Raw genomic sequence first — 12,791 nt, 5'->3', positions numbered from 1 at the left:
TAGGCGCTGCTGATGGCTGAGTTGGTAGATTCCGAAACTTGGTTGCTTAGACTGTGGCATTCGTAGGATCTTCATTGTGTGGCGGCGATGTTTCATAACACGATTAAAAATGAAAATAAATGAATTTAAACCCAGCTATCGGCAACAGGCCAATAATGAAATGATAAAAGGCGAGCGACAACATGAACGGTACTCACTTTTTTTTTTTCGCGTGCTTGCCGACAGGAACTGGCAAATTATTGATAAAAAAGAAAAGCGAAAGAAATGAGGTTCAGCGTTTATCCTCCGTCATTGTAGCAAAGTAGACACCGGCCGAGCTTTCCCGCGACACAGTGCGTTTTCTTGCATGGACACTCGCCAATTTTTAAGGTTCGAGCGGAGACAAAACATGTAGTGACGTGTTCGTTAGGCCGTTGGGATCTCGCCAACATCCTTGACTCTATTTCTGTGTGTGCAGTGCTGGCCTTAGCATTAGATCACAGCACATATAAAATTGATTGCAAGAAATCCGAGTGGCGCTAAAACCATAGGCTAAAACGAACTAAATATGGCTGCCTGTTTTCTTGAACTCTCCTTGACCGTAACTGTCCGGCTATAGCAACACCCAGTACATCGTACTGATCGTGGACTGTTCATGTCAGTTTATATAAATTAAGGAACTAACAGCAAGTAAGCCTTTTATTAATTTATCTTCCTTTACGCTTTAGATTTCAAGGTTCGTGAGTATCTTGTCTATCGGTTTTTTCTAGACGTCAAACTTGGCGCTCCTCAAAAAAAAAAAAAAAGTAGAGAGAGAAAGAAAGAGCTTTTCCGCATGTCAATTCTGCGCGTAAATTTAGTATAAATTACTTTTGTTTCACTTACTATCAATTTTGTGATAAATATTTTTTAAGTGTATTGGAAATCATTATTTGTGCGTTTTGTGCGGCTGCAGTTTTGTTACTGTTTCGCTTTCCAACTCGGCCACACTGGGCGGCCACTGCTGCTTGCGCTTGCGGCGTTGTACCGCTGCACTTTCGTTTCGCATTTAGCATTCTTGTCGCTCCACCGTAGAGCTCGGTGAAGTGTCACTTCCTTGCGTCTATTGTGCTTCTGCAACGCTTCAAAGATGACTGAGAATATTTTCCTCTTCGTTCCGAATATCATCGGTACGTAAAAACCTCGGAAACTTGACGTTTGCGATTGAGTAGCGACCAGTTTGAGCTTATCGCACAAATGTGAGAGTTCTGAAGTGCCCCGTTCTCTGCAATCTATGACTTGAATTTCAAGCAACTAATATGTAATCAGAAGTTCGGGCAGACTAGAGGGTGCGGATGTATAGTTGTGATATGGGACACTTATTCCATTTGCTGTTGGTTAAGTAATTGATGCGAACGAGTGTCGGAAACATGAAAGGCGCCAGAAAAATGAAGAAGGAAGGCATTTCCTCTCTATTGTAGTCGTGTTCGTATCTTGACAGTGTTCAAAATATAATGCCTGTTTCTTTCATTGCGGTAACTTATATAGCTTCAATATTTATTGCGCTCGCCAGCTGTAATCTCATTATGCCATCAGGCTGCGCGCCTCGTGCCTCTCGCGTTGACCAGCGTTATTATGTACTATATTTAGGTTTGTCTCCACTCACTGTTTAGAGGTTTTCTACATATCTGTCACTGGCATGTATGTCGTCCCGGATTTTGCAGTTACTATTGCTGTTACTCTTGTGCCCATTAAGCCATGCTGTTTCTGCTGCTGTTCATTCAAGCAGCCTGATGTCTTCAGCGTTAGAAAAAAAAAAAGGCTGATAAGTAAAGACCTGTGCTGTACTTTGTCAAAGGAATTGCTGCAACCTTTGCAGCTGATATGTACAGTGAAGAGAAAAGAGTTCTAGTTGCATGTGGATGTCATGAATGAGCAGTTCCTGTTCAACTGAATTCATTTTTTACCTCGCAGGATATGGCCGCATCATATTGGCGATCCTGTCATTTTACTTCATGCCCACACACTGTCTTGCTGCGTCTATCTGCTATGGAGTCAGTGCATTTCTGGATTGCATTGATGGGCACGCTGCAAGGATGTTCAACCAAAGTAAGAAAGCACATGTAGATGTCTCATCACCTACAAAGTACTTATATTGGAACTGCTACACTACCTTTGCAGGTCATCAGCATCATCTTCTTGTTCTTGTTCATTTGTGCTTCATACTGAAGTGACACAACTAGCATTTTCTGCGGCCAAAATCCACTACGGCGAATGTAATAAGTAATGGATTTGTTGGCCCTTGTTTAAAAGTTTACATGTGGCAGACTGTTGGTTAAGATAAACTGGCTGCCCTAGCAAGTCATTTGCGTGCAGCTTAACCCTTTATAAAGCACAATCTGTATGTCTTACACGCACACAAATAATAAAATTGTTCTCAGAATGACTCTGGGAATTGAATGACATAACTTTAAAGCTTTTTAGACCATTGATTTTGTATAGAAAAGGGGTGCACAGTTGTACCAATTACTTTATAAAAATACCTCATTTGTGATACACATCTGTACTTTAGTCTTTTGGACTTATAACTTGCAGTACAAATAAAAATTTCTTTAAGAAGTATTATTAGGTAGTTGACACTTGTAAAAACACACATAACACCAAGGAGGCCTGTTGGCAAAAGGTAAAAACATGCTGAATGGTTTATTTGCTCATCTTCTAGTATAAAGCACTCAAAAATATGGTACCTTTATGCTCTCTTTTCCATTTTCCGACACTTGAAGCATATCCCAGTGTTGTATAAAGAGATAAACTACTGAAGGATTCACGAGAGCATGGCTTGCCATAATAGATGTATGTATCAACCAGCTACCATTGACTAGTGATCTGCTACACCTCTATCTTGTCAAAAATTGTAATAGCAGAATAGCTTATTTGCTTGTCGACGACTAATGGGCAATGAGCCTAACAAAAAATGCGTGAAATAAAAAATCTGATAAGCTATTTGATGTCCTAATGCTGAGAGTAGCATTTGCAGGGAAATCACAGTGACAGGGGTCTCCGTTTGAAGTGTGCATACAGTATTGTCCTTTGAGAATGCTGCGACAGTCCACTGTCAGGTGCTTTTGTTCACCAACGAGTGCTTTAAATGCCTCAGTGCCTGCATTTAGTTGTGGCTGGTAAGCAACATGCTGCTGGCTAGTAAGCTTTGTGCTAGGCTGCTAGCCTAGTGTGAACGCTCTGCCTGCATCACTGCCCGCTTCGTCATCTTCCTAGTCAGCAACAACGTGAAGCTTTCACGACCTTGATAAGGAGCAATCCCACCATGCTAGCCAAAAATTTTGTTCCTCTTCCCACCAACCGCTCCCTGCTCTGCACTATAGCCCCATTACAAATGTTCTGGCACATTCTCGTGCAATAGCCGCCGCGGTGGCTCAGTGGCTATGGTGCTCGGCTGCTGGCCCGAAAGACGCGGGTTCGATCCCGGCCGCGGCGGTGGAATTTGTTTGGAGGAGAAATTCGAGGCCCGTGTACTGTGCGATGTCAATGCACGTTAAAGAACCCCAGGTGGTCGAAATTTCCGGAGCCCTCCACTACGGCGTCTCTCATAGCCTTAGTCGCTTTGGGACGTTAAACCCCATAAACCAAACCATTCTCGTGCAATGTCATAAGAACATGCAAAGCACAAGACTTATACATTTATATTTATAAATAGGCTGCCTTTGCTGGGCTTTTTTTGTCTCTCTTAACAGTGCAGCGATATGTACTGGTTGTGAGTTGTTGATCAGGAAACAAACAAATGTTATGACTAGATGTTCATTATGTGTTGCGTAAAAGTGAGCTGGTTTGCCTGTGTAGTTCTGGTAATTGAAGATTGCAATAATCGCTGATGTAAAAAAATTTGTGCTCTATTTGTTCTGAATTGTACATGTTGTGCCCTCTGAGACTAATTCAAACCCATATCAAACCAATAAGTGACCTATACAGCAAATAAAGAAAAATTTATTAGGGCAATATAACCTTGTATTAGAATTTTCGCTAGGTTACTTAGTAAACAGCGCGTTACTCTCTGCACTTTGTGATGCTAGAAATATCGCCATTCATCATTTCTAGTTTACAAACTCCATGCTTCCTTTCTTTCTTAAGCACAAGGGCTAAAAAAGTTTGTTTCGTAATGTGTAGGCTAAGGTTGTCACAATGACAAACATACACGACCAGATTTAATGCACCGCTAAACTTTCAAGTTGGAAATGCTGTTGAAAATGTTGACGTTTTCCTTTTTTGGGGGTGGGGAGGAGGAGTGCAGACTTTTGTGTTCAGGCTGTTCTGCACTGTATATGAATGTTTCGTATGCAAGGACAGCTGTTGCACATTCTCTGCACACAGGCACCAAGTTTGGTGCCATGCTCGACCAGCTCACGGACCGGTGTGGCACCATGTGCCTGCTGGTGGTGTTGGCACAGTTCTACCCTGGCTACACCTTCTGGTTCCAGCTGAGCATGGCCATTGACATCGCCAGCCACTGGCTGCACCTGCACACGTGAGTGTTCCCCATCTGAAGACATAAGTCTCTCTCTTGAAAGCCCAAGCTGCATGATGACTTACACTGTTTACATAATACACCATGCTGGTGTGGGTGTGCCTCTTTCCTTTCTTCAGCGTGCTGTGTATTTTATCCATGAAAAATACTCTTTCTGTCATATGCTTGGGCAAAGTAAGTGTGTTCTGTGGTGACTCACCTTATTCAGCTTCTTTGTCTCTTATGCTGAAATGTTGTGCAGGAAACATCTTAAAGGGACACTGAGGAGAGCACTATTAATATTTTTTTTATAGTAAAATCCGATAGTTCGGCATGTCATGGCTTTGTTGCCACTTGGCCGGCAGCGAAAGATGCATTTATTTCTAAGAAATTTGGATTCGAAGTTGAAAAAGTTTTTCCCGCCGCTCTGATTCAAACTTGGGATTCGTCTATGACGACAGAGGACTAAGAGACGTGAAACATGACGTGCACATGACGTAACGCAGACTCCGTGATTTCTGGCTGCCAGCAGTGCGGCCTAGCAGCAGCCGAAAAGAAAGCTACCGCCGGCCGCACGTTGAAGGCATCTATCGGCTATTGCGGCCGTCGCTACAGTCGCTTCGATTGCGTTTGCACTGGCGTTTTGCCAGCGTTACGATGGATCTCGTTCTCGAAGTCGTCAACGAAGTTCTCACAAATAGACACCTTTAGCATACCGTGTACCTTGTTACCGCTAGCGGAATACCGGGAGCCCGCCTACCGCCGGAAAATGGGCGCTGATTTGTCCCGATGCTTCAGGAGCGCGCGTAGCAGCCGGGCACGTGGCGCCATCTGGCGACGTCAAGGAGATTTGCGCATGCATTGGCTGCGCCTCAGTGATGCATGGTTTCTCGGTTCCTGGTGTTGCTAGAACCATTCGTTCTAGCAACACTGTTTTGTTCTATGATCTCATCACGCTTGTACTTGCGAGTTTGGCCTGTGGCGGCGATACCTGTATTTTGGTTCTTGCTCTTTTCTACGTTACAAGAGCTTTGTTGTCAGTATGAGTGGCGTTTTTGTAATCAGGAGCTGGTATTCTGTCGATACAAGCCAACTTCAATTTCTCCTCAGTGTCCCTTTAAGAGCCGTGTTTTTCTGATTCCACATTAGGTGGAGATATTGACTTTGTCTGCACAGAGAGAATGCAGTCGAACCCAACTGCATTAAACTATTGCTTGTAATGAATGACAAGACATAAAATGAGAAGTAATTATTGCTTTTTGAACTGTACAAGACATAATGAGAAGTATTGCATAAACACTTTGTCCCTGTGCATAAAATTTCTTGTGGTAGCTATTTCTTTTCTTGTTTTATATTTGATATAACTTGGCTTGACTGTAATAGCATCATGTTAAATATAATTTGACATGGTCTGTGCTCATTACTTTTTTACAAAGAAAGAATGCCCTATCGCTTATGTAGAAATGTAACACGAGCGACTTGGTTACTGTGTGTGATTATCCAGAAGCAAATTGGTTTTCACGCTTGCTATGTCATACAGTGCTAAGATCGCTGTGTGGTTTTCGTTACCTTTGCACAAAAGCATATCCTTGCTGAAAACATACTGAAGCTCTGCAGGCAATTCTTGTTGTTGCAGATTGTCGCTTTTTTTTATGAGACTTGCAAAATCTGTCTGTACACCTATACAGTGTTTTGATGAAAATTTTGGTTGGCTAAGCCAGTATGCCTCCATACATCATTGATATGCATGTTATTAATGAAGTTCTATTTGGCTTAATTCTTTCCGTTACCTGAAATGCTGAGTCACCAGTGCCAGTAGTTGAAGAGTGCTGAGCTTATTGCACTAATAAAAAGACTAATGTTCTCTTACCATGTTTGCTTCAGAGGAGGGTCATTGTCACTTTTGTATTTGCCTCATGGGTGGCAGTATTTTCTTTAACCAACATTACCAAGATCTTTGGTAAATATAGCCCCATATTAAAGGGCCCATTATTGCTTATGAAGCTTGTATATTTTGAAAAAATTTTTTAGATCCCTCCTGTCTGGAAAGGACAATCACAAGAACTTGGACTCTGCTGACAATCCCATCATGAAGCTGTACTACACCAACAAGGTACATTGCTTGTGACTCTTCTATTATGGACTGTTTGCAACAGGAACTTCATTTTTAAAAGTTGCCATTTCTCCTACACACTGCCTGTGGATGGCCAAACATCAGCCTTCATTTATTTGAGGGGCTCAAAATGCTTTTTAGCTCGCCCTTGTGCTCGTGTCCTTGTATTAAGTGCTGTCTTGTGTGCGATTCAGAGGACGGTGGATGGGCAGTCAGCTGAGCATGAGAGATGTGATACAGGCCAAGCATGAGAATTATTAATTACCCTCTAGCATTTGAAGTACACATTTTAATTGCAAGAAGCTTAAGAACAAAGGTAAATTTTTTTTTTTTTTAGTGGTGCTTGCTCACTGTTCTCTCACTGGCTGTCTGCTGAGGAGCATGACCTATCTCATGGGGGACTGTACCATATGATGGTAAATGATTAAGCTAAACAGAGTGGTCAGGTATTTTTTATATTAAATGGTAACATATTGGTTTTACAAGAGAGCAGTGCATATTATTTTGGCTCCTGTCAAAGCCACTTAATGACCATGCTGTTCATAACTTTGTTAGCAGTCCTTTCCCTCAGGCAGATCAACTCATTTTTTGAGTACAGTGCAGAGGTTGTTTAGTGCATTTCTTTGTTGTTTGCAGTAGTGTATTTTTTTCTTCGCTTGTAACTAATCCGCTTTCTTTTTGCATGAATGCCCTCAGGAAAGATTATATATTTTTTCTTTATTTAGAAATACCCTGCTTTGCCCAGGGCACATTAAGAGATAGATTTACAGCATAGCAAAGAACAAATCATTAATACCGCACACTTGGTTACCAGTCACTTGGTTCTACTCTGTCACAGTTCGCACAAGAAATGAATTGGCACGAAGATAATTAGTCCTAGTCTAGCAGTCTCGAATTTTGTGGTTGTGATCAGTTCGTTTAGATATGTGATGCAGTTGCTCTATGTAAATATCTTTAATTCCAGTCTTGTGTAATACTCAGAATAACAATTTCAGATGTAGTTTTTTGACAAATACCAACTCACTTCCAACTCACTTTGTACAGCTTTCTTCTCAACAGTGCCACCTTAGGATGAACCTTTGCACTCTATTCTGTATTCACTCAATTTGATCAATCGGGGTTTTCTGGAGTGGTTCCCAAACACAACATGCATGCTCTATAAACAGTCAAACCAAGGAAACAGAAGCATTTACTTTTTTTTTTTTTTTAAGGTAGTGTGGTGCAGATTGCAGGTTATTCTGAATGATATTTTGCACTCTGGCTGCTTTTAGAACTACAGCATTTACATGGGCATTCAATGAACGGTCAGCTGAAAACGTCACACTCAAATATTTATATATTTGATCAACAGTGTTAGTGTCCAAGAAATACCTAACAAGCATCTGTTTTTTCTTTCTTTTTGTGAAGGACAGAGGGACACACTTTTTGAAATTTAGTTCCATTTGCCGTTTTGCATACCATGCAACAATTTTTTTGTACACAATACACTCATCGGGGAACAATTGTAAACAAAAAGTAATTCCTCCAGAAGTGTCACTGATGTTAGCTAAAGATATTTTTTTTTCATTCCAGCCTATCCTGTTCTCAATGTGTGTGGGAAATGAAGCATTCTATGGGGGCCTCTACCTGCTGCACTTCACTGAAGGTCCCGTAGGTGAGCACAACTTTGGTCCGACTTGTCTGTCAGCATCCGTCTGACCTCAATGCCGCACACATGAAGGATAGCTGTTTCAGCTAAATGAACCATGGTGAGCTGGCAGCTCAATTTTGGAAATTTGTATGTAGTAGTCTTATCAAAAGCATTGCAGGAACAAGTTGGATGATGCAAAAACTAAGCCAAATTTGTTTAATTTTATTTCAGTTCTGTATCCCTCAGCCTTATGTTCAGTGCTGTAAATAAGTACGAGAATGTGTAAAAGTGGAACGCAGCAAACTAATAATTACTGGGCAGTTCAGTTTTCAAGGTTTAGGGCACTTTGCAATTGTAATCTTACTTATGCACTTTACTTTTCATTGTGTATGCTGCTCTAAGTCTGCTAGATGTGACGGTTGACACAAAAGCTGCACAGTATTTGTAAAGAATGCACAGCAGTGGAAACTCTGTAGTAATGTTGCAGATGGCTGAGCACCCCTCAAATGTTGGCGACATCTGATGTGGCCAAGGGGACACTTGTGCCCATGCACTGGTGCTTGTGGTGCTGTTCCTTACCACACAGCATTAAGCTTTTAGCAGTGAGCGGAGACAGTTTGAGGCCTGTCCAATTACTCCATTTTGCTATCACTCCCATAGGGAAGCATAGCATGGGAGACTTGCATATTACATCACCAGATGTGTCCGCAACGTGCAACTCCATTGCTACCTCTTGTTCGTGTGTTGCTCTCTGGTCATCTGCTCGAGCTCACCCCAGTGGGGAAGCTTCTACGCCTATGTGCTGATGTCCTGTGGCAGGACCTTGACCTTCATGGTTTTGTGTCCTTTCCAGTGCTTGGAATGGGTCTCTTCAGACTGATGACCCTCGTCAGCGCCCCCATAGCCATCGCCAAGACACTGGTCAGTCTGCTGCAAATGCAAATTGCTGCTGTGAACCTCGGTGCCATTGACGTCAGTGAGCGAAGTAGGCACAACGAGTGAGCCGCCATTTTCCAACCGACGCGTTGATGCCACCACAGCTTGGAAACGGTCATGTCTGGAAGCCATGCTGCCAAGAAGAAACGCCCACGTTAACCACAGTTTGCTCGGCCTTGCCATATTTTGGTACCGACTCGACGAACTTGTTGCTAAATTCTCGTCACCATTTATTGTTGTTCAGTATTGACTTTCGCAAGCACCTCGAAAGCTCTAGTAGTGGCACGAAGGCCCTGATGTTTGTGCCCTGTTCTGATTTGTTTTCTAATTTTAAGCTTTGTCACGAACCTTACTGCCACCAAAGAGAGCGATGAGAAGCTTGTTGCATGAATACTGCGTACAAAGCAGTGTCAAAAATACTGCGAACAACAACATCACGCTATAGATGCGGAACGGCTGTGTTATAATTGTGACGCCAAACTATGGTACTTTCATTGTTACTTCATTTGAATGGTGAAACTCACTTGCAACCACTCATGTGCTGCTGCATCAGCTGTTTTGTATTCCTGATCCTGTTAGTGCATTTTATGTGGCATTATTTTTATGAATTGTACAGCATTGCCAAGCAAATGGTCAGAAAGGCTTGTTTTGCACTCGTCTTCGTTGCGTGTCGAGCACTGCAGCATGCTCGTGTTAGACTGGAAAGCCATTGTGAAGTTTTCAAACACACTTTGCCTCTTTCCTGCCCAAATTTATATTATATTCGATAGAATTTATCCAGCCCATGGGGCAATAGTTTAGTGTGCACAGTCTCGAAGGGACATGGCCATCTTTTTGTATTATTGTGTTTTTGTGTCATAGATATGTAATTGTTCATAGCATGCCAAGTGCTGGAATTGTTCAGTGGCTCCCTACTGCTACAGCTTAGCATTTCCAAAGTAGGAAGTAAAAATGAAGCGACTAAAACGAGCTGTCTTACTGCAGGTTTGATGGCACAATGAGTCTCATTATTTAGATGGATGGTTGAATAAAAATTTAAGCACCTCACTAGCTAAGCTGCAAATAAGCTGGAACCACAGCTTCTTCTGTACATGGACATGGGTGCCCATCTATGCCTTGGTCACCTTATTTTTATGTTGTGCAACTTTCATGCATTCCTTCTAATTGTGCAGAGCCAAAGGCATGCCTATTAACAGTGCTTGACCTGCACAGAGTATTATGAGGACACTATCAAGCAGGTATGCTTATTAAGCGGGTTTAATTTTCTGTATTTCATGGAGCCCAGTTTTTCAGCTTCTGCTTAAAGCATATTTGCTTGTTTTTGGCTTTACATTGTTTTGTAGCTTTATTCCAGCTGGGCAGCTTACTTATTTTGGGCATTTTTTTAAAGAGACGTTGCAGTGAAGTTTAGTGTGTCAGTGTTTGTGACCCTGTGTGCATTCTAGTCTGTCTGTACCCTCTTGCCTTTAATATTTACTTCTTTGCTTTTCCTAGAGCGAGGGAAGCAAGGAACATCCAGAAATTGTGAAAAGCCAGCATGTAGTTCTAAGTGTTGTCAAGCGTTCACATACCTTCATTCTGCATTCCAAATTTTTGGTGGCTGCAGTCAATGAGGAGCTTGTAGCTTTTGTGATTCACGGCTTGTGGGTCCACAACGTGTGTCCGTGATCCCATAAAAACAGAGCAGATGAAGGTTCTCCCTTTGTTTGAAAGTGTGCATTTACTGCGGTCTCAGAGGAATAACTAGAGCGCAGTGCCTCTCTATATAGTTGGCTCGAAAGAGATGCATATTTCCATCTGTTCTTGAAAGCTGTTCTGCACGGATTGCATACAGTAGTGAAGCGCATATATTCTGTTTGTGCACAATCACCTTTAAAGCCGCACATATTTTTCAGTTCCTTCACTGTAACGGTGTAGCATGACTAGGCTGTGTACAACAAGGTGTCAGAGGTTTCCTACTACTACTGCTAAAACCAGTGGGCTTACTGGGTAGTGTGTTATGTGTGCCCATGTCCTGTGTGGCTTTTGTTGGTTTCAAGAAACCTTCTGGCCATCTTTCCAGTTTTATAAAATATCACCGCTGGTTTAGCAAAAGTACTTAGCCGAAGTTGGTTGCTAGTCTTCCTCAAACTTGGCAAGTAGCACTTTGCAAATGTCGGATTAGTTAAGTGTTAATTTAAAGCAAATATTTAGTGTGAAATTATTTTTGTTTTGGTCCTGTGTAAGCTTTCTTTCCATCAATGTCACATAATTTTTTCTTGGTCCTTATTGACTGGGAATGCTACTTGCTTTGTTTTATGGGCTAGAACAGCACTGGTATTATATTTATTGCCTTTAACCTACACCCACATCTAGCACAAGCTATACAAACCGTGTCAGCATTCATAATTGTTAAGTGCAGTGATGTGGCGAGACTATCCACTGGTGTCTGTCTTGATTGTTACACTCTTGTGCAGCTTTCATTTTATGGTTACTAATGTACGCACTCTTGAATGAACTAACTTGGTTCATAGTGTGATCATGCTATTGCTCTGTGGACCTGTGGTGCTAAATTACCTGCGCTCAAGCTAACCTTGATAGTGCAAGCTCTGAAACATCAGCAACTTTCATACTACTGGTTTCTCCGAAAGTTAATTCTTTGTACATTGTGTTTGAGGAAATAGCAGGCACAAAGGCTTTGTATGCCGTTGGTACATCATGACTGCTTAATATACAGAGCGTAGGTTGCAGCATTGTGTTAGACTTTTTGTACTGGAAGATTACTGGCACAAAGGGCTTACATACAAACTAAATGTTTATGATGTGGTGCAAGGTGCCAAAAATGGTATGCTGGTACATAGGAGCAAAGCGGGGATGGAATTACAGCTGTGAAATAGTTGCACCTTGAAGGCTTCACAACCTGCACTTGCCAATAGTACTTCAGTGTGTCAATGACTTCTTTTTCTGTAGCACACAGAGGAGCCTAGGAACACTCCTCAGATTGTTACTGTGATGGTTGTCTGTCATTGTTGCCCTGCATAAGTTGTTCATTGTGAAATAAAGTTTGAACTGCAGAGCCTCATCGCACACACTTCAGTTTGCGGCCACCCAAGTGACTCAAGAAGAGCTTTTTCACCTGGGATAATTCTCCCACTGAATTCATTGTCAAGAAACACAGAACACAGGTTATATTCAGCTCATTCTCTCACTTGCAGAAGGAATAAAACGAGCTCTGAAGGCAACTGGAACAACAGCATGATGCCTTAACAGTATGTTCAAAAAGATGCTTGAAGGCAGAAACGTGTGGTGCTATTCAGGCACCGTGCCTGCACTGAACCGTGTCAATGGGGCTATCTTTATCTGTAGCTATACTGACTGTACTTATCTGCTATACTTGCAGCTTGCAAGTGCAGCCATTTTGTGGGAATAAAACCCTCATAAATGAAGGTACGTAGTATCCTAAAGCATGCTTTCGATACTAAATTTCTAAGTGTAGTGGGAAGTCTGTATCCTTCCCTTCTTTGCAGTAGGCTTGCCAGAAACGGGTTGTGCTTGCAAGAAAACTGCACTTTGAGATGTAGAAGTCTCGCTGTTTTGAAAGACGCGGCCAGAGGACTTCTGGACTGAGAAGCTCTCCAAGGTAAAGACTTCCACTG

General features: G+C 42.1%; 1 protein-coding gene across 1 annotated transcript; it reads left to right on the top strand.

The window, feature by feature from the left end:
* Positions 1-976: 976 nt before the first annotated feature.
* Positions 977-12,211, top strand: Pis (phosphatidylinositol synthase). Its single transcript, XM_089574808.1, has 6 exons — positions 977-1,148; positions 1,933-2,067; positions 4,345-4,498; positions 6,509-6,590; positions 8,163-8,244; positions 9,074-12,211. Exons 1-6 carry the CDS (start codon positions 1,109-1,111, stop codon positions 9,220-9,222), a joined length of 642 nt encoding a protein of 213 aa, XP_089430934.1. The 5' UTR covers positions 977-1,108; the 3' UTR covers positions 9,223-12,211.
* The last annotated feature ends 580 nt before the right edge of the window (positions 12,212-12,791 follow it).

This window comes from Amblyomma mixtum, chromosome 2, assembly GCF_055824585.1.
Source record: "Amblyomma mixtum isolate Tamu chromosome 2, ASM5582458v1, whole genome shotgun sequence".
NCBI lineage: Eukaryota > Metazoa > Arthropoda > Arachnida > Ixodida > Ixodidae > Amblyomma > Amblyomma mixtum.
Note: the sequence above shows the minus strand (reverse complement) of the source record. Positions and strands in the feature narration are given on the sequence as shown.